The sequence below is a fragment of the Acomys minous genome (genome assembly GCF_964271855.1).
Source record: "Acomys minous genome assembly, chromosome: 3".
NCBI classification, from domain to species: domain Eukaryota; kingdom Metazoa; phylum Chordata; class Mammalia; order Rodentia; family Muridae; genus Acomys; species Acomys minous.
Window position 1 is genome coordinate 109,887,766 of NC_140485.1, and position 22,591 is coordinate 109,910,356.

Here is a 22,591-nt window from a genome sequence, read left to right on the forward strand (position 1 = left end):
AAGGAGTCTCCCGAGAAAGGCTGCTTAGAATGCTCCTTTCCAGCTTCCCAGGCCTTCTTCCAGGGGAAGATGACACTTCCATGAAGGGACAGGTCCCATCGCGCCATGCTGCATTACCTACCAGGCAGGCTTGTGCAGACAGCCATCCTGTCTACGCTTTTCGATAGAGTACACAAGTAAAGGGATGTGGACTGGGTAGTTACTCCCACCAAAGAGAAATAAAAGGGAGATGTGACATTGGTAGATACCTATGAAGGAACAGCTCCCTTAAAGACCCCCATTAAGGCCAAAGCATGTAAATTTCTAGAGGGTCCAGCTTGAACCAAATACAGACAGACATCTGATCACTGTGTGTGTGTGGCAGGGCCAGAAAAAAACCTTAAAGAGTCCAACTTGACTCAAGGCCTCAGTCTGTGCTCAGGGTCCAGCAGGACTCAAGGACAACCAGCTGTGTTTAAAATTTCCACTACCCCTCCCCAACTAAAAAAGTTCCTAAACACCCCCTGTGACTGCTTCAACCAATCTTTTCCATAGGTTAACCTGCCTGTCTACCCATTATCCAACCACCAAATGCCAAGACTTGTAACTCCCTGCTCGCAGCTTTTCTGCCCAAATACCAACCAATCACATACTGTAAAACCCAGTTCTTTGTCTAAAACCTATAAAAGGCCCATGCCTCTGCTTCTCAGGGTCTGCAGCTTGAAAGAGCTGGACAGACCCCATCTCGATGGCTCAATAAATTCCTATTCCTACGCATTTGCATCGACAACGGACTCCGTCTCTCAGTGGGGACTCCGGGAATAGACTAGAGATCTCTCTAGAGGTCTCAGTCTTACACCTACTTTTGGTGCAATGACTTCAGCAACACTTTTTATCTCCACTCATGATCATTATTATAACCAAGATATTAAATCAGAGAGGGGAAAAAAAGGAGGGGAGGACACAGGGCGCTGGAAATAATCATGCCCTAGTTTACTTCCTCAGAGGATGAAGCCCTGGGAAGAAGGGCAGGCCAGTTAGCAGCATTAGAAATCTACAGGCAGAGGCCTGAAGCAGCACACAGTAAAATCAAAAAGCCTGGCTCAAGCTGGGCACTGTGCCACATACCTGTAACGCTAAGCACTTGGGAAGGAGGAAGATGCCGGGTGGCCGGGAGCAGCCAGAGTGAAACGTTCTCTCAAACAGCAATGAAAGTCAGTGGCTGTGTGGTAAAGGTATCTCACCGGGGTGACCAAGCGGGACTAACATGCGCAGACGTAGTTCCCTGCTGCACCTGAAGACAAAGCTGGTCTTTTAAGTAATTTTAATAGGCTGTGAGTGGTGGTGCAGGCCTTTAATCCTGTGAGTTCCAGGCCAGCCTGGTCTACAAAGCAAGTCCCAGACAGGCACACCTACAGAGAGAAGGCCTGTATTGAAAAACAACAACAACAACAATAATAATTTCTAACTTCCAGTAAAACTGCTCTTCAAGGATAGAGGCTAGTTAGCCCAAATAAAAGAATTGAAAACGTGAAACAGAAGGCAAAATTTGGAGTGTTTAACATTTATTTAATTCACACACACAAAAAGGCATGCTCCACTTGATTCTTCATCCACAGCATCTTCCTGACCACGTCCGACTTGTGGCTTCTTTTAGGGCTTGGATTGTGTCACATTTCCTTGTTCAAATCCAGACAGCGGGAAAACAGATTATCTTGGAAAGCTCCAGGCCAACAGTGGAACAACACACGACCGGGAAGCAGAGAAAGAAAGCCTCACCGCAGAGCAGCCAGGTGAGCTCAGGAGGCTGGCTCTGCAGCGGCCCTGGCCATGCTGGCATTTCTCTCTGCCTCCAGCTCAGAAACAAGATGGACTATCTCCGGGTGACTGAATTTTCCTGAGTGGCGGGGGGAAAGAAAAGAAAGACATTTCTGTATTGAGGAAGACTTCTCCAACTTCTTCACTGTGACCCCACTGCTGTCCGGGGCTCTGTTCTGTGAGCTGGGTTAGACCTCAGAGCAGGAGATTCTGGGTTTCAAGAAAGGATAAAGGAGACCACTTTCTCCAGGGAACGAGGATGAGAATCAAGCGAAGAGCTACCGGTTAGGCAGGACTAGAGGAAACCTGAGTGCCTCTACCAGAAACCACAGGGGAAGCTTGAGGGTGCGTGTGGAGAGAGAGGAGGAGGCAGGTCTGTTTTTCCCAGTACTTACATAACAATTGGTCTGCTGTTGTCCCCGCCCCTCAGCCCTCCCAGGCTTCTGCTCTGGGCAGTAACCACACCCTCATCCATTATAAATCTTCATAGATATCTCATATGGGTGGTATCCAGCTAATAAGCTATGACACCTGCTGCTCCCAAAAGCAGGGACAGGAAAAAAAAAAAAAAAAAAGAGTACAGAGCTGTGATGGGAATTAGGAGAAAAGCAAACCTGAAGTCCCAGCCCCAGGCCCTCTTGAAAACTGTTGTAGTACGGTGATGACTCATCATGTCAAGGGACTTGCCACCAAGTCTGATGACCTAAAATCTACTTCTGACCCTATGGGAGGGGGGGAACCAACTCCAGAGAGTGGTGCTTAGACTCCCACACACGTGCTATGGCATACCCTCAGCTGCTGTCAAATAAATAAATGTAATAAAAAGAAACAGTTAAGTCTCTGATACCCTATGAGCACATACAGGGGGAAGTAATCCCCCTCAGGAACAGTCATAGGGGAGGGGAATAAGGGGAAAATGGGAGGGAGGGAAGAATGGGAGGATACAAGGGATGGGATAACCATTGAGATGTAACAAGAATAAATTAATAAAAAAAGGGAAAAAAAAAGAAACAGTTAAATTGTAATAGTTGCCGTTTACATGTATCTTCATGCTTTTTTGTTAAATGAAACCTTTTTTAACTAGTAATTTTTTATTTTTTATTTTTCCTTTTTTCTTTTCCTTTTTCCAGACAGGGTTTCTTTGTGTAACAGCTTAGGTGTCACTTTGTAGACCAGGCTGGCCTGGAACTCACAGAGATCCGCCTGCCTCTGCCTCCTGAGTGCTGAGATTAAAGGCGTGCGCCAACACACCCGGCTTAATTTTCGATTTTTAAAAAATGCTAATATAATTATCATTTTGCGCTGCCTCCCTTTCCTCCAGTGCTTCCAGAGCACCTGGTCTCTATCTTACGCACGTGTGCTTAGAAATGAGCCTGCCATCAGCAGCTGTCTCTGAGACGAAGAGAAACCTTTCCTCCCATCAGCCACGCTATATTCATTTACCAGCTTTTTAATGGAAGCAAAGCGCTGACGTGCAAATGAGGTGAATCTTGGCGTCAGCTCGGCTGTTGGCAAGTCACTGTCTGTCTGGGCTTTACGAAACAGGCTTTGAGCTAGGCATCCCTGAACTCACATCTGACTCTGCTTGCGTCTCATTTTCTACTTTCTCTGCCTGTGAATATAAGACAAAGGAAGAGAGCTGACTGTAAAGTGCAAAGACGGCACTGGCATGGCCTGCATTTTAAGTTGTTGGTGAAATATGCTACTCGGAGCCCACTTGTCACTTAGAACATGAGCCAGCAGCACACCATGAAGGTCAAGAGCCACAACGGCAACATCCCACGCTCTGTGGCTGCTGTCAGAACCACTTGCTCCTGGCAGCTATATGACGGAAAGGAACTCAGAGGATGCGCAGAGAAGGGGTGGAGCCTTCAAAACCTGAAGCTACAAAGTTGCGGCCTTGAAGGAGAAGTTAGAGCTCGGCTTCTTCTGCTGTTTCAAGTTTCTGGCTGTGAGGTAATGAGCTGTACTCCAGCATGTACCCAGCCGTGATGGACCACCTCCCAAAGCAATGGGCCAAGCAATCGCAAACTAAAACTATGAGCGGAAGTAAACCTTCCTCATTTTAAGTGGGTCATCCTGGGTGTTCTGTTTGCAGTAACTGAAGCTAACAACAAAAGAAGAGAACCAGGGGGCGACTGACTATGAGGCTGCAGCAATGACGTCTCCCAGGGAAGATGAGGGAAGGGTGCCGGAAACAGAGGTGGCTGTGTGGCCCAGGACTTTTTTAGGTCTGTCAAAAGTGTCAGGATTTTTATGTTTTAGAAAGAGGAAAAGCACGTGTTTCTAGAATAAAGCTATCAGCCTAGCGGCAGAGGTCTGGAGTGGAGTGCTCATCTAACATGCCCGAAGTCCCAAACTGGATCCCAGTCCACTCCTCCCTGTCCTCTGCCCCCCCAAAAGATGAGATGATGCTTATAGCTGCAAGGGAGGTCACGGTAGCAGTCCAGTATGTCTACAGCAGAGGAAATGGAGCTGGAAAAAGAGAAAAAGGAAACCCAGGCGGCTGCGTTCTCATGCAAATAGCGTTTTGGAGATTAGTCTGTGAGTCTGGACTCTCATGGGTTTGGTGAGGCCACACCCCCACACAGGGGTGGTGGTGGAGGTGGGGGGGTTGGGGAGGGCCGGAACAGAGGAGGGGACATAGCAGAGAAAGGCCCATCCTTACAGCCCTCTCAGGGTAAATAGACTGATTCTAAAGGGCACCCAGGTAATGGACAAGGACTTGTATTTGAAGAAGCTATAAGAATGCCAATCTCTAACACAGTGGGCGTGGCTCCTCGCTTTTTAAACTGTCAACATAAAGACAGCTAACAGTGCCAGGTGCTGCTCTGAGCAGATCACGCACACTATCCTCCTGCACCCTGACTCAGTCCCATAACGGAGGTCTTATTGGTGTCCCCATGTTATACTGGATGGTTGAGCTTGGGGCCTCTCACATGCCAGGCAAGTAAGTGCTCAGCTACTGAACTATACACCTCTGGCTCTGGTTTTTGAAAACAGACTTACTATTTAGCTGAGCCTGTCCTCAGACTCACCCCATCTGTATCTACCTCCTGAGTGCGGGCATACAGAGCACAAGGCTTAGCTATCTCCACTGTAAAGGAAAGTAAACAAAGACTTAGAGAGCCTGAGTGGGTTAATTGGAGATTTACAGTTATGTGTGCCACTAGCAAGATTCAAAGCCGGGCTTCATGAGCTCAGGGCTGCGCTATGAGGCACTACACTGATGGTGATGCTCACCCGGTGGGAGGAGGTGGAAGACCTCTCTTAAGTCACTCACTATTCCCACCCCAACCTTATATCTTGAAAAGACTAACACATCAGAGCCCTTTCACTCACATTATCTCCCCCTGAAAACCAACCTTGGACTTAAAACTGGAATTTTGGTTCCCATTTTTCAGATGAGGCACGGGCTCTGAGACGTCAAGAGACCAGCAGCTGGCAGCTGGCAGAAGCAGAACGCGAGCATGGTGCTCAGATGTCAAAGCGGCAGGGCTCCCGAGGGCCACTGGCATCTCAGCTAGCCATCCCACCATTACCACTTTCTTTTACTTTGAAAGGGCAGAAGACGGAACCGTTGTGGGGGCTCAGTAACATACCATCAGTGCTCACACTGAGATTAAGCCAAACTAAACCAACCAATCAAAAACGCTTCCGAGCTTGGGTACCTGCTGTGGAATCAAAGAAGTCCTGGAGCCGCCCAGGTTTATTCTCCGTGTCTTCATATTCCGAGGCCTGAAGGATCATTTCACACTGGTCCAGCTGCTTCACGAATCTGGCCTCTTCACTGGATTGTGTCTCGTACTCCTGAGGAGCGGGGCATGGAAAGGGCACGGTTAGGTTGCCTGGAGTCAGAGATGCGGCTTAGGGAATGCATGTTCAGCACCGTGTACCCAGTAGTTAGAGAACCCTGACTTGAAGATTCCGTTTAGCACTAGGACTCCATACAAGGACATTTGTAATCACTCCACAGATGCCACATGATGCCCTGGATGGCTCATTTCTTTATCTTACACACTGCCAAATTCTTTTCTTCCTGTCTTGGTTTCAAGATCAACATCCTTCCCTCCTTCCTTTCTTTTAAATAAATTTAATGTATGTGTATGTGTCCATGGGTGTGCAGATGGATATTTTTATAATTTCTGTGCATCTTGTTGGAGACAGAGACAAAAGCTCTCATCACCCTGTGGTTTGTTTGCTATGTGGGCTAGAAGGCCAGTGAAGCAAGGGTCTGCCCATCTCTGCCTCCATGAACTTAAGATTGCTGGCATAGTCGATCATACTTGCTTTTAGTTTTCCTGCCTTCCTTTCTCCCTTTCCCCTTTCCTTTCCTTTCTTTCTCTTCCCTTCCCTCCCTCCCTCCCTTCCTTCCTCTGACATGTAAGTGCTTAAGGGATAAACTCAAGTCCTCATGCCTGTACGGCCAGCACATTACAAACTGAGCTCCCTCCCAGCCCAAAGGCCCAACCCTTTCACCCACTCGAGCTGAGTAGACTAGATCTAGTTAACGTCAAGATGTTTTACATCTTACACTTCCGGAAGTATAAGAGTATATTTGCATATCTGCACTCCCTCCTCGTTTCCCACCCGATAGTGCGTCCTCTGACGTAATTAACACCTCTGCTAATTACTTTTCATTACAAGGTTACCTGGAAATCTTTGTCCTTCTGGTCCACCTAGAGTAATTAGTCAGGTTCCTCTGGGTATAACTACTGGGGCCGTTAGAGAGACTCTTTGGATTTTACTGTATATGTGTGTCTTGGTGGCAGGAGATGGTGAATCTGGTGGAAGGGGAGAAACATTTCTCCCTTTTCTCTTCCCACTGTCCCTCCCCCCTGAGTAAAACAGAGTTTTCCTGCTGTGGGGGGATGGCGGGGGGGGGGGGGATGGTGGGGGTTGGGAGGTTGGGAAGGAGGGGGAGGTGGGGTGGCTTCTCCTCAGAGCAGATCATATCACCTGCCACAAGTTCCAATTAATTCTACACAGGATCATTCTTCTATTAAGACCAAATTATTCCCAACTGGTTTCCCATAGAACACTCATTTGTAATTCCACCCCAGATGTGTTCAGATAATAAGCCTGTCACAGCAGCCAGACATGATACAGATTTTTGAAAGATTTCTTAGTTGGATTTGAAGCCGCTGTGTCCTTACAAAGGCAGCCATTTGAATTTGGTAAGAGGGATCTTACACAGAGGAACTGTTTAACCATGAAGCCTAATATATTTTTGCTTTATCTCAAAGGCACTTTTAAAAATTACATTCTATTTAAGTGTTCATTAAAATTCATAGTTATATAGTTACATTAAATATATCCAAATTCACAATTTAGCCAAAGGAAACTGAATACTCTAAGCAAACCAATCTAGAATTTCTTTTCTGTTCAAAGTGAGAAAAAAAAAAAAGTCTTTCAAAAGTGTGTTAGGAACTATAGTACAATGTTGTGCTGGTCAGTTTGTCAGGGGTCACCTGGGAAGAGGGACTCCAGACTGAACTGTTTCCATCAGCATGGCCTGTGGGCCCGAGTGTGGGACCCAGGTACCAGTCCAGGGTTGCGTACGGAAGCCAACTGAGCAAGCCAGGAAGCAGTGCTCCTCATCAGTGGTTCTTGCCTCTACTCCTGCTTCACTTATTATCTCAACTTCCCCCAGTGATGAACTATCACTAAGACACAAGGCAAATAAACCCTTCCCTCCCCTGGTTGCTCTTGTTCATGGAGTTTATCACAGCAAGCAAACCAATACAACCAATTGTACAGAGAGCTCTAATGAATTTGCCTAAGACTTAAAAAAGACATGGAACTGGGTGATTTTTTTCCTGAAAAGTTAATTGTAAAAGTATTCTCCAGTTTTATCTTTCAGTGAAAAGGCATGGGGTTGGTGACCTGTCTCAGCATTCAGCAGGAAAACTAAGCCTGGTGACCCAAATTTGATCACTGCAACATGGATGATGGAGAGAAAGAACCAACTATCAGTTGTTCTCTGACCTTTATCCATGTGCCGTGTCATGCACACGTGTGCACACACACGAACAAGGACAATAAATACATTTAATAATTTTTTTTAAGTCAGGGTCAGGCAAAGAAGGGAAAGAACACTACAGACCAAGCTCTTGGGGTGAGAGGTATTCTGACTTTTAAAAAATTACCTAGAGCTGTTTCTAACATCAGGCTGGAAAGTCATAGGGCAGAAGTGGAAAGTGAAAGGAATAAGGAGGGAAGTGTGGGAGCGAGGGTCTGTGCCTGTAGGGCCTGGGCCTCCCGGATGGAATCGCACCTTCCTGTGCATCACAGGCATCATGGAGGGTTCTCAGTGGGAAGAGGCAGATTCAGACCTGATGTTCAGAAAGATGAATCTAACCTGCAGTCTGGATACCAGCTAAGCTAGGAGCAGGGAAATCGAGTTCCAAGACTTTGTCGCATTAACAAAAATATTACAGCCTGGTCTAACATCATGGCAGCAAGGCTACGTAAATGTGGAAGGATTTGAGAAATGTTAATAAGGAAGTAAAATAAGTAAAATAAAACTGTATGCAAGTGAGACAGCCCACCTACATCCACAAGCCCTGCAGAAGACCGGCATCTGACCGAAGAACACACTGGGGTACAAGACACACTCAAACAGTCCAACAGTCAAGTGTGCAGACAGATGCTGGGCCAGAATCTATGCACCCTACTAGTCGATGAGCTAGGGGCTTATGCAAGGCCTGTCCAACCCTAAGATGCTCCCCTGTCTGAACTCTGGGTCACCTTTTACCAGGACAGGGACCTATGCTGACAAAGAGAAGCAAAACTGAGCGGAGTAAAGGTTATTAAGGTTAAAACAGAAAAGGCCTGGATAAAAATGGGACTGGGAAACAGGGGTAGGAAATCCCTAAAAACAAGTGTCAACATTTCCCTAATATTACATTAACACACACACACACACACACACACACACACACACACACACACACACACACACACCTCACCACCACCACCACCACCTTCCCTAGGGACAGAGATCTGAACTCAGTCTCCTTCTATCAGCTCAGGAAATATACTTTCAAACCAAGATGAGCAACAGAAAATCACAGTGATCAGATCCCACACAAACTGAGAAAGCATAGTGGGAAGTAACACGCCCTACACTCACATCAGAAAGACAGTTTCAGATTTAAAAATGGATCAAACCTACAACAAACTACCCCCAAAGAACCAAAAGACACAGGTAAAGTAAGACATTAAAGAATAATCTATAGAGATAAATGTTGGTTTAGAAAAGAAATCCGAGTGATGTGGAACCTGAGGCCAACTGAGCACAATAAATATGCCTAAGAGAAATGAAGCTAAAATGGAGGTTACCTTTAACCGTTTTAAAAAATTAAGATACAAAGGGTTTCAGAGAAACTGACAAACCTTGGCATCTGGCAAAAAAGACCTAACAGAATCCTATAGGAGTAGTAGAAATTTTTTAAAAATAAAAAAAAAAAACATTAAAAAAGGAGAAAGAAAGAAAAACTAGATGTCAATAAAACATCCTTGCAATTATATTTTTTTCAAAAGTATGCTAAAAACACAGATTAAATACCTAAGCAAATTAACACGATGATCAATACAGAGATATATTCCAATAAAAAATTCCAGACAGAAAAGAAAAAGAAATTCTCTGGATTCACATGTAAGAATAGAGTCTATCATATAATGAAGATAAAATGATAACTAGACTTTGACAGCAATGACTTACATGTTAGAAGAAAATGAGAGAAACATACTTAAAATATTCAAGAAAAAAAAAAACCTGTGAGTTAGGGATTTTTATATCCAGAGAAACTGAATTGTACTGACAAAATAAATAAATAAATAAAAATAAAACCTCAGAGGAACGGAGTTAAGTGTAGGAAGTCAGGGGACACTGCCCTAGGAGCCCTTCTGAAGAATCGCCTACAGATAAATCTCAAGCAACCAAACTGTTCAGGAATTGGCATAAGGCCTAGAAGTGAGCCATCTGGGTGGGCTGTGCCAGGGATGCGGCTGGTGCAAGACCATTCCTGCCGTCATCACATTTCAATCATATTTGCTCACTTTTCCTGTGAGCATTGCAACAACAGAGTCGGTGAGGGGGAAGAACAAAACCATGTAAAATAAAAACATTAGAGTATTACCTTCCTGTGGCCTCCAAAGGCTTAGAGAATACAAGCACAAAGAAAAAGCAATTATTGTGTACTGTCACCGATCTAGAGGTGGTGGGACATGCAGAATAGAGCCTATAAATAAGACGGGCTGAAGTCTCATGCAGTAGCCAACTTTCCTCAGAGCATCAGACAGCTTACACCCTGAGGGTGAAGATGAGTCACCCGAGCAACATTCTTAGGAGTTCAAGCTGTATACAATCACAGGGGACAAGCCACATGTGCTAAAAACAAATAACAGGATCCAGTTATGAGTACTCCAGGCATACAGGTGGTGTGTGGAGGTGATGGATTTGTATCAGGCACAGACGCAGGTTTCCGGGGCAAAGGACGATGTTCCAGGTATGGACCTGAGTGCAAGCTACAGGGATGTTACGCTTCTAGCAGCTCACTACGTTATCCATTGAGTTTGCACGGCTTTGAGTGGTTTACATAGATGAAGAAGGAGGAAGAGGAGGAGGAGGAGGAGGAAGGGGGAACGAGAAGGGAAAGGGAAGAGGAAGAAAGATTTTGTTAAAAGTAAAAATAGAAAATAATAATAATAATAATAATAATAATAATAATAATAATAATAATGAGAATTACCATGGATGTGAAGCTTAGAAGCTGGGGGTCCTGTGCATGCACAGATGGGCCTGTGTATTGGGCTCTTGGTTCTGAGTAGGGTATTTAAGGGAAATATTGTTCTGGAGGCTACGTGGAAAAATCAGCAGGTAAGGAGTAAAGCCCAACAGGGATGTAAAGAGGAAAGGAGCCCACAGTGCCATGAGGGAGACACAGTCTGAAGATGGGTGAAGAAAGAGGAGCATTTATAGAAACAGCTCAAAAGAAACAACTAGAAAGGTACAAGGGAAAGCAGGGATGGGAGTCTGGGGAGACTGCTCAGGGCATGGGATTGTTTGCTGCTCATACACGAGGATCTGAGCTTGAACCCTGGAACCCACATAAAAGCCTGCCATGGCTGAGTGCACTGTGTCTGTATCCCAGTCCTGGGGCAGGATGGAGAGAGGAGGGAGCCTGGGGCCACTGGCTCCAGTGCAGTTCCAGGTACAGCGAAAGATGCTGTCTCAAGAGGAAGAGGTGGAGTCACAGACCAGGACACCAACAGCTTCCTCTGCCCTTTGCACATGCACTAACAGGCACATACACATACTACTACTCACACAGAAAGAAAGAAAGAAAGAAAGAAAGAAAGAAAGAAAGAAAGAAAGAAGGAAAGAAAGAAAAAGAAGAAGAAAGAAAGAAAGAGAAAGAGAGGGAGGGAGAGAGGAAAGGATGGAGAAAGGAAGGAAACAAACAAAGAAAGAAAGAAAACAAAGAAAAACAGAAACAAAATAAAAATGTACCAGAGACCAGTGGAGACTCTCATGCCACCAAGTGCCAGAAGGCACAGAGGCTAAAGAGGGCTTGGAGTAGGCCACACAGAAGCCACGTGTGCTTTTAGCAAAAGTAGTGACAGGTGAGGCTAGCAGCCATAGTCCAGTGAGCCTCCAAGAACAGAGTTGGGGAGTACGGATAATCTTTAGCTGTTTAGTCATGAAATGAAGTAGGGAAATGTGGCAAATGGGGAGACCTACTTTAAAAAAAAAAAGTCACATGACCATCTACACAAGCTAGTACAAAGCTGGAAACGTCCCCGCCTAGACAGCCTCTACTTTGCTAATTAAAAACAAACACAAAAGTGAAGGGAAGAGTAGCAAAAGAGCAGTGGACACCCAGAGACTACAGGAAGTGCCTGGGCCTGTTCAGGAACAGGTGGGAAGGGATGCCAACACAGCACTCTGCCACCTGCAGGTGTGACTGAAAAAGACAGCTCACCAAGTGGCCGGGGCTAGGGTTTCCTAAACAGAGGGACTAGCCCTCCTAGGTCAGGAAAATGGAGAATAAAAAGGAAGAGAAAGGGAAGAAAGTGGGGGAATGTTGGTTCTGAGGGAAGGCCTGCCATCTGTGACGTCTCTTTTCCATGCCTTACTTTCTCTGACATCCTGCTGGCTTTTGCTCCCAGGACCCATGAGTTTCACATTGCTGTACTCTGAGGGTAGGTGAGGGGACCTCTGTAAACAGGGAACTCTTTAACCGACCCGCATCGCTAACTGACTGATATATGACAGCACTGAGAAAAAAATTTCAGGTGGAAGATGATGCCCTGATGAATGGTTAGGTATTGGCTCCATGTGTGCTTTGGGCATCAAACGATATAATCCTACTAGCACTTGGGAGGCAGATCTCTATGAGTTCGAGGCCAGCCTAGTCTACAGAGGAGATCTAGGACAGCCAGAGCTACACAGAGAAACCTATCTCGAAAACAAAACAAATAAAACCACAATACAGGTGGCAGGTAGCTACTTTCCTATGCTATTTTTATGATACAGAGTGTAACCACAATCACAGCTTCCAATGGCACTTTTGGAAACAAACAAAACAAGTGTAACTTCCTCCTGGTTTATAGAAACACAATTTTACTTTTACGGTGAAAGACAAATTATAATCCAGGATCTCTAATCCCCTAAAATGCTGGACATCTGTGGTGACCACACTTCAAATATCTACCAAGTGGGATATTCTATGTAGCAAGTATTAGCCTAAATTCTGAATATACCAATTTCTTAAACCAACATTGAAACATAGGTGCTGAAGGCAGACAAAATAAGGCTGTGTGGATTAGAGACAGGAGCTAGAACTTGGTGTATTCTGAGTGTTTTACACGCACGAATTACTTTAATCCCCTTGTCTATATCCTGCCACATCACAGATAAATAGATAGAGGCATGGAGAAAGAGCTGCTCAAGGTTTCAGCCCCAGGCCTGTCCCATTTTCCTCATGACCATCTGCCCCAGCGTAGGAGGTAGTGGGAAGGGACCTCACAGGAGAGGAAGAGAGGGGTAGGGGCCTGGATACGTAATGTGATTCAGAAGGCAGAAGGCATAGGCATAGGGGAGGGATCGGATGGGAATGTGAGAATTCATGGGGAGTGTGTGTGTGTGTGTGTGTGTGTGTGTATAGACAGGGTGTGTGTGTGTATAGACATGGTGTGTGTGTGTGTGTGTGTGTGTATAGACATGGTGTGTGTGTGTGTGTAGACAGGGTGTGTGTGTGCATAGACAGGGTGTGTGTGTGTGTGTGTGTGTGTGTGTGTGTGTGTGTGTGTAGACAGGGTGTGTGTGTGCATAGACAGGGTGTGTGTGTGTGTGTGTGTGTGTGTGTGTGTGTAGACAGGGTGTGTGTGTGCATAGACAGGGTGTGTGTGTGTGTGTGTGTGTGTGTGTGTGTGTGTGTGTGTGTAGACAGGGCTGTCCAAGAATAAGAAAGAGAGCCATGGGAGGAGCCCCATTAAGGAGATGTTTGTGTTCTAGACAGAAGAAATACTGAAGAAAAGAAAGAATGACAGAAGACACTTACTTGTTGCCTTTCCCCTCTTCCTGCTCTTTCTTTTCAACCTCATCCCCCACAGCGAGGAGCAAGCACAGGGAAAGCCGTTGCTCCAATGGGCTCATTCTACACCCTCCACCTGGACTTCACCCTGCTCTTTTATAGACGGGCAACAGCTTCCATCCAAGGACAGTACTCAAGGTCCCAGACTATGTGAGTGAGGTGGGATGGAATCTCAGTTCTGAGTTACCCCACAGCCACGTGGAGTCCGGGGGACATTAGGTGTCTTCCCTCACAGGTCATCCACCTTGTTTTAAGTGTGTCATTTACGTGTTTTAAAAGCCACAAATGGGGGCTGGGCAGATGGCCTAGTTGGCAAAGTGCTTAGTTTACAAACAAGAGGACCTAAATTCAACCCCCAGAACCAAAGTGGGGAGAGAAAAAAAAAAAAAAAAAGCAAGGTTGTAATCCAGGGTAGAGGAAGACATGCGAATCCCTAGAGGCTCAATGGCCAGTGAGAGAGCTTGCTCAAAAACAAGGCAGAGGAACACCTAAAGCTGCCCTCTGGCCTCCACACTCACAGATACATACATGCACCTATGCACAAACAGCATGCGGGCGTGCGTGCACACACATAAAAGAATCAGGTGTTGACATATGGCTGTAGACCAAGCATCTGGAACACAAGCACCATGCACCAGTGTACCAAGAGCTGTAAGTGGGACAGAGGGGAGGACATCCTATTGGGACTCTAGGTGAGAGAAGCATGGGAGAATGGGGAAATAGAAGGATCCAGAGGGTCCTAGAAACCTACAAGAAGAACATTATGAGGGGCAGATCTGGGCCCAGGGATCCTGCACAAAATATGGCACCAACCAAAGGACAATACGTGCAGTAAACTTCAAACCCCTACCCAGATCTAGCCAATGGACAGGATATTCTCCACAGTTGAGTGGAGAATGGGGTCTGACTTTCACACGAACACTGGTGCCCCATATTTGACCACGTCCCCTGGATGGGGAGACCTGGTGGCACTCAGAGGAAGGACAGCAGGTTACCAAGAAGAGACTTGATACCCTATGTGCATATACAGGGGGAGGAGGTCCCCCGCAGTCACAGTCATAGAGGAGGGGAGTAAGAGGAAAGCGGGAGGGAGGGAGGAATGGGAGGATACAAGGAATAGGATAACAGTTGAGATGTAATATGAATAAATTAATAAAATATATTTTTAAAAAAGAGAAGTAGAGCCAACGACAAAGAGAAATTCCTATCAGCACAGAGAAATTTCTGAAGCAGCTGGGAGGCAAAACAACAGTAAATTAGATAGAGACTATTAACATAATCAAAGCAACTGAATCATGGGTAGGCTGTATAAATTCAGTAACAACAGGTTAAAAACAAAAACAAAAACAAAAACAAAACCAGCCCAGTCCGTGTACTCACCTCCCAGAGTTCATAGAGCTCCTTCCTGAGGTCCTCCGGCAGCAGCTGGGTTATCTGTTTCATAGCCTCCTGAAATAAGAACCCATTAATTCCATTACATTCATCTTCCTAAGTCAATAGTTAGTCCACAAAAGCCAAACAAGGGACTCAGATGCTTTTGACTAAATCCCAGGAGAATAAATTGGCCTTTACTGGTTCCAACTGTTTGCGGGGATGACCTTGCAACTCAATGCTGGCCACTCTGGGCCCTTTCTATGATGTGTCCAGCAGAGTGTAAATAAAGACACCTTTGTCACCACAAGTGACATTATACAAAACCCAGAGCAAAGTAGTGAATGAGGGGACATAAGGGGAAAAGGTGCTCTCTACTCACTAATAAATGCTCCTAAGTCCTACATGGTACCTTCAGTCCAGTCTCTTCCTTCGCTTCAATCATTCTAGTACTCATGAAAATATCACATCTTTTCAAGGGTGACCTGCTTCCAAATGGCCTTAAATTCCTTCTACCTCATCTGGTCTACCTCTTATTTTATTCTGGTGCTAACCAGAGGCTAAACTCTTTCAAAGAAATAAGCTGTAAGCATCAACTTCAGTAATAGCAAGGTCTCATATAAAATAAGACAATGAATTGGAGAAAACCAATAAAAATGAAAATGGATAAGTGTGTATATTTATAAGATATTGGAGGAAAAAACATCCTACAGCATACAACTGCGTCTACAGCCAAGTGCATTATTTACCAATACCGGCAATTTGCTCTTATGAGTGGTGTCACCACCCGGAGTGGCTTGCTCAGTCACAGAACTATAGCATCACATCACCCTGAGTGGGATGAAGTGAATCTCATACTTGCATTCTTGTTTCTTTATTGTAAATCTCAGCAGTATAAATGAGAAAATGCATTTTTATATTTTGTCTCCATAAACACTATTCCAGAAACAGATTTTTGTTTTGTTTTGTTTTGTTTTTGTTTTTCGAGACAGGGTTTCTCTGTGTAGCCTTGGCTGTCCTAGACTCGCTTTGTAGACCAGGCTGGCCTCGAACTCACAGAGATCCTCCTGCCTCTGCCTCCCGAGCGCTGGGATTAAAGGCGTGCACCACCCTTGCCCGGCTTATTTCTTGTTTTATTTTATTTTAGAAGTCCTCAAAATATATTTGTGTACAGGCATATTGAAGTCCAATCTATTTAGAGTACATGCTTAAACACTTTGTTTTGAAGAGGAGTGATTTTGTGCCTCTTCTTAGCTGACCGCCCTGGCATGGAACACGGCAGAACAAAACACACCCTTTGTCTCCCTCATGCAAGAGACGTTACTCATATGAACGCATCCCAAGACTGAATTAGCTTTTTGGAGGTCACACCACCCAAATACTGACTTATTAAAAAGCTTCTTACTGAGTAAAATCGTTGTGTTCTTTGAAAAACAAAACGCAGCAAATATGTTGCTTTCATCTTTTTAAACCTGAGATTTTCTGGATTTAAACTTATCAATATAACTTGTTATATACTGAGAATTGTACTTTTAAAAACCATTTTTTGAGGATTTCACATGTAAGTACAATAATTATATCACTTCTATCCCCTGGTTTTGCCCTCCTAACTCCTTTTGTGTTCCCTCACTCCCTCTCAGATGTGTGACCCCTCTTTATTATTATGGGTATACACACATGTATATACAAGGTGTGTGTGTGTGTGTGTGTGTGTGTGTGTGTGTGTGTGTATGTGTGTGTGTGCGTGTGTGTGCGTGTGTGTGTCTGTAGAGCTGACTGGTTGGGATTGGGCCCTAGTGAGGGCCACATCCCTGGAGAAGACCGGTTCTCTGCCCTCAGCAGCTGTTGATTGCCTGTAGCTGTTCATGTAGAGAGGAGGGCTTGTGAAATCTGGTGGCCCAAACAGGACCTCACAATAACCATACAGCTAACAATGATAATCATGCCTGCTGCTTAGAATTAATTCTCTGATGTTAACTTTACTGGAGGCCCTAGAAATGAGCTAAGCCCTCACTTCTGCACTTTCACTGAGTCATCGTCATAAATTCTGAAGGACAATGTCCCCGAGCTTCTTCCTTTGCTTGCAAAGGATGCCAAGAATCTGCTTCCACTGAGCAGGGTGGTGCTTTCATCAAATGAACAAATCTCTTTTTATCAGTTTTATAACAGGAACCTGCAAAGCCCCACCTGCCATTCGCCACTCATGCTGTGACAAGGCTGAGTGATGATGGTAGGGAGTGCTCACTCAGATCCTAGATCCAGACTGGTCTTAAACCTGGGCTTAGCGTTTACTCCTGACAATCCCTGAACAGGTCACTCAGCCCTTTTGTCTGGCAGTTTCCCTAATTGCAAGATGGCGCCTTCCTAAGAGGGTAGAGGGTAGTGTGGTCTGAACGTATGCATACACACACACACATACACACACACACACACACACACACACACACACACACACACACACACACCCACACACACAGTGATTTCTTACTTTATCTGCCAAATATTCCCATGATATAGTCCCATTTTTCTCCCTTCACCTCTTAGTTCCACGGCCACTTTGCCCCTCGCAGATATGAGCATAACAGGGCGCTGCACTCCATTTGAACAAGCTTTTGTCTTGGCAAAGGAATGTCACTCGCCACTGCTAGACACAGCCTCTAAGTCCAACCTCTCCATCCTGATCCCTGATAAGCAGCACCGGCCAGAGCGGGCTATACAATAAAAGCTTTGTGTTACGATGGAGGAAGGGGGATTAGACTACAAGTGTAGCCTGTGGTCCCCTTCCCGAGTTCTGTCTTCTATGCCCTCATCCTGCCTTTCATCTTACTATCAAATATTCACTAAAGTCATCATCCTTCCGTTCACCACGTAGTCCATCCCCGTCGTGTCCCCGCCCCCTTCCCTCAGCCCCTTCAGCCAGCTTAAATCCTGGCCTGCCAGTCAAGAAATTTCCAGGCCAACAATATTTCTGGTTCACATTATGGGTGTCTCTCCTGAGGCGAAGGAGCCTCCATTTAATTATCTTAATGCATGTCTCAGAGAGCCGAATCTGGCTCATAAACACCATCTGTATAAGGAGTCCCAACCTTCCTGTCCCCAAGCCCAGCTCAGCGCCAGGAAGGGGTAATGGCACCCCAACTCTCTCCAGGCCCTTTGGTTTCTCTGCCAAGAACTCCATGTTCTTTAAGAGGCCTGCCTGGTCCTTCTGCTTGTGACATTTCTTTTCTCTGTGAATCAGCAGGAGTGGGCAGCAATAAGGTTGACGGGGGCCAGAAAGGCTTTTTTCTTAACCAGAATGTGGCACTGGGGAAGACAGCCGCACCTTGACTGTTCAAGACCTCGGGATCCTCCTCACCCCACTCCCCCCCCCCCATTCCCCTCATTCCCCCCCACCCCCATGCCCCCCCCCCGCGACATTTCTCGGGACCCATGCAGTCTGGAGTCACTGGTTTCCCCCACCTCTGGTGGCCACAGTTCCTTTACAATGTGTGTGGTTCTTCTCTAGAAGTGTCCGGCGTGCTCTACTGTGGAGAGCATCCTTCTGCACTTCTACAGAGACAGGGTACCGCCTCTTCTCGGGCACATGTCCCCATATGTCCGCTCCTCGGTCTAAGGCCACGGCAGTCTCAGCATGACTTTTCACTCTGATATCCATAATTTATGCAGAAATGAAACTAAATCCCCCTCCACCCAGCTTCATGAGTGAGGAGTTTCTTCTCCAGCCTCTGACTGCAGGCCACGCTTCCTTACCCATCATCCTCTGGGTACACGTGCCAACTACTTCCTATGACTGAGAGTTTCAACAGATTGCTTTCTTTCTACAGGAATCCTGTCAAGCAACCACCACTACTACTACTACTACTACTAAGCTAAAACCAATTCATCAGCCAAGAATCTCTTGCTTGCAGAAGACTATTAACCTCCTAAAAACAGTCAGTATGGATAACACACTTTGAGACTGTCTTTTAGCCTTTCCCTCATTATTATCATCAGATCTAAGCTATTGAGTACTAAATTCTCTACAGACGTAGCTGATTGGCTGTTACCATGTGAGCTTCATCTTAACACCAAGGCCCTGAGGCACGTCCTCCCTGATCGTCCATCCCCTCCTGACACTGGCTAGGCGGTGGCCTCCCTGACCGTCCATCCCCTCCTGACACTGGCTAGGTGGTGGCCTCCCTGACCGTCCCCTCCTGACACTGGCTAGGTGGTGGCCTCCCTGACCGTCCATCCCCTCCTGACACTGGCTAGGTGGTGGCCTCCCTGACCGTCCCCTCCTGACACTGGCTAGGTGGTGGCCTCCCTGACCGTCCATCCCCTCCTGACACTGGCTAGGTGGTGGCCTCCTTCACTGTAAAAGGCTACTAAAATTTCTTCCAGTGAGCAACAGCTTTTCCTCCTGGTCTTTTGCAGAGTCAATGACCAACACTGACCTCTTCTCGTCTATGTTTTTCTTCTTTGGGGATGTTATCTGCTGGTGCTATGTCCCCAACGATGCATTCTGCCATGTCATGAACCAGGGCTAGGCGTATACATCTGACCAGGCGAGAAATGTTGAATAATTACACAAAATTACATTCACTACACGTTTCTTTGTCTATACTATTTTAAAACTTAATACGATTTTTCTTTCTTCCCCCCCTTGTAGGCTATTCTAATACAGTATTTGCTAAAGTAATTATACTCTACCAGCCAACATTGGTTCTGAATCAAAATTTCTTGTGAATATTTAACACAATACGATCTATTTATACATACTAACTGAGAGTATAGGGTAAACTGATTTTTTTTAGTGGTTGATTTCACAAATCTCACTTTAAAAGGTTCCACAAAGCCAGGAGATATTTTACTTATACAAAATTTAGAATTAATCATTTCCTCCAATGGCCTATTGCCAAAATGATCTATATATGGGGTAACGGATGCAGCTGAACAGGTGGGGCTGTGACTTTGGCTTACAAGTGACAGAAGTTTACCAAATTACTTCGTGCAAATGCTTCCTTATGTTCCTCTTCCTTGTATCCATGTGAGATAGATAACAGGGAGACACAGCTTGTAGTGTACTGGCCCAGCATGCACAAGGCCAGTGACAGACTATGTGCTGGCTCTATACTGACCATTTAACGCATGGCTAGGATTAACAGTTGATGATGATAATTTTCAGAATGACAGAGTCAAGAAATGAGGCGGGGGTGCCCAGAAGGGCTGGCCGCTTGCTTCTCCAGTCTTCCTATTTAACAAGAGGCCTCGAAGCCTCCTAGATCTCTGCCTCCAATTTCTTTCTGGTCCACTTCAAATCTCAGACCTAATTCATCTCCAACTGACTTCATTTTTGCCTTGTGCTTTTGATTTATTTATTTATTTATTTTTTGACAAAAATGCCCTAAGTTAACATCATCTGCAGAGAGCAACAGGACTCTTCTCTGCACCCCGTAAGGAACACTGTGCTATAGTCAACCTCACTTGCTTGCCCACCACCAAGGCTTTGTTGCTGGCGTCTCAGAATGCAGTGCCTTCTCCTACTTCTTGACGTGTGTCAACCCTTTAGACCTCAGCTCAGACAATGTCTGATCCACAAAGACCAACCAAGAACAGGAGCTCTCCCCTACCACTAGAATAATTGGGTGATTTCCTACCCTAACGTCTTTTTTTTTTTTTTTTTTTTGACTGAAGCCATGTAAGGCCTGTGCAATTAATTCACTGTGTTCTATGTAAACTCTTGCCCTGTGGTTCCCAAGCATTCTAAGTGTGCTGATTAATTAGCTAACGATGCTACTTTGTTATAGCCTCTATAAACTTATTGCTATATAACTTTACCAGCATGGCCTGAGGAATGGCTACCAACATACAATTTACATATGCTCATCTTCAAGGTCCTAACGTCCCACTTGCTTCCACGGAGACCAACACACACTCTATAAACAGAAAACCGACATAGTGTATAGCTGAAGTAATCCTTACAGAGTCCAGAGACCTTCACAAACATCAGTGTTCAAAGAACTTACCTGTCCTTGTTAAGACGGTCATCTCGGGTCACCAGGGCCATAACTGCCATTCGGTACATGTGATCTGACACGCTTTCTGGCTTTTCCACATTTCTGTACACCCAGCCAGTTCGTGGGACTCTCTAACAAATAAGATTAGGAGTTAAGCAAACAAAATGCCACCACTGGAAACAACAACAACAACAACAACAACAACAACAACAACAAAACTGATAAGCGTTCTTCAAGAAAATGCCAGAGGATAGCCACAGAGTCACAGTGTCAGCCAAGCCATGGTTTCAAACCTATTTTTAAAAATGCTTTATTTACACTAACCACGGTGCTCAACATGTGAAAATGGGCGCGCAAACTGCAATTCACAAGTTCACTAAAGTCCAATATGCTGTCCCAAGTGAAAGTATGGGACAACACTCACACAGTTTGTAGTAAGCCAGGTGGTGTGGTGCACGCCTGGAATCCCAGCACTCAACAGGTGGAGACACCAGTTCCACACTGCCAGCCTGTGCTACCCACTTCCTCTCAAAACTACATTGTAGGTAGGAAAAATGCAAAGCAAAGCATCTGTATTTGTCCTAGCTACTAGAGTAGTAGGTTTTTGCTGTCCCCCATTTCAAACAATAGGAAAAGAGTAGAGTATTTTCAACATAAATCTGTGACAGGCTACCCAATTCTGACACAGAGGCATTAAAGAAATTTCCACAGCAGTCAGGACTTTTATTCCCATCATGGTGTGTGATTGATCGTGTGAGTCTGCACTTTCCTGAGAGTTCTATGCTCCTAAAGTTTTTCATAAGCTGATGTTGGAACATCGGGGGTCTCTGCACCATCTCTGCCAGGGGAAGGCCAGTGCACGTTGAAACTGAATTATTCAAACAGTCTTTGCCGGAAGTCACCAGGACGGAGGAAGGTCTCCACTGCTCATGTGCAGAGACCCCCAGCCTTCCGATGTGGCTCGGCAGCATCGCCCCACTGTTGTGGCGCCCTAGAGCCCAGCCTCGCCTTGGTCCCCACCAGCTCCCTCCCGGCACAACCAGGCCGCGCAAGGCGGAGCTGAACGAGGGGAGGCTGCGTGGAGCAAGCCAGAGTCGGACCTGCCACCTCCCGGCCAGGCCGCGCCGCTCGCTCACCTTGAGCTGCCCGACCAGCCGCAGAAAACGCAACAGCCCGGCCCCGCAGCCAGATGAGGCCGAAGCCATGCTGGAGTGTATCAGAGCTTGGGGCCGCCAGGCAACTCCGGGTCCTTAGGCTCCTCCCCACCCTCCGCCGGCTACTAGCCCTTAGGCTCCTCCCCATCCTTAGGCTCCTCCCCACCTTCCGCCGGCTACTCCTTGCCCTTAGGCTCCTCCCCATCCTTAGGCTCCTCCCCACCCTTGGGCTCCTCCCCAACCTTCTTGGGCTCCTCCCCACACTCCCCACTTCCTCCCCCTCTAGACCACAGACCTTGTGGACCATCAGGGCTGGACTTCCCGTGGTCTCTGCTCAAATTACCACCATTGCTAACTTTTATTTGGATCTCAGTTCAATGCTAAGGGCAAAAGGGCCTAAGGAGAAAGAGGCTGGCTAATGCCTGCAAACGCTGCCTCTTGGAAACTCTGATTGGCGGAAAGAGCTAACTATATAAGTTGCTCCACCTGAAGGCCTACCATGCATAAACCAGTTTAACCAAGGCACTGAGCAAGCGGGGAAATGAATAGCAGACCTGCTGGTAGACTTTTGAGGAAGCAGAAAAAATGGGCACGTAAGAGCAAGCCCAAGTTGAAACCGCAAGCATCCCATTCTGCCGGGACCACTTCATGATGCAAGCTTTTAAAGGCA

At 46.0% G+C, this 22,591-nt stretch overlaps 1 protein-coding gene across 1 annotated transcript; it reads right to left on the bottom strand.

Annotated features, from left to right (window-relative positions):
- Positions 1-1,523: 1,523 nt before the first annotated feature.
- Positions 1,524-22,059, bottom strand: HDDC2 (HD domain containing 2). The gene is made up of 6 exons (XM_084775413.1): positions 21,904-22,059; positions 20,777-20,898; positions 19,205-19,307; positions 14,781-14,849; positions 5,469-5,607; positions 1,524-1,876 (listed from the first exon to the last, which is right to left on the bottom strand). The coding sequence occupies exons 1-6, from the start codon at positions 21,970-21,972 to the stop codon at positions 1,779-1,781; spliced, it is 600 nt and encodes a 199-aa protein (XP_084631539.1). The 5' UTR covers positions 21,973-22,059; the 3' UTR covers positions 1,524-1,778.
- Between the last annotated feature and the right edge of the window lie 532 nt (positions 22,060-22,591).

Bases quoted from the DNA above. Each gene is read 5' to 3' on its own strand.
- HDDC2 (XM_084775413.1), bottom strand. From the start codon at position 21,972: ATGGCTTCGGCCTCATCTGGCTGCGGGGCCGGGCTGTTGCGTTTTCTG. The intron at 19,308-20,776 runs GTAAGTTCTTTG...TCGCCTGGTCAG, and splicing joins GACCGTCTTAACAAGGACAG to ATGTATACGCCTAGCCCTGG. The intron at 1,877-5,468 runs GTACCCAAGCTC...CCCGCCACTCAG, and splicing joins CTTCTTTGATTCCACAGCAG to GAAAATTCAGTCACCCGGAG.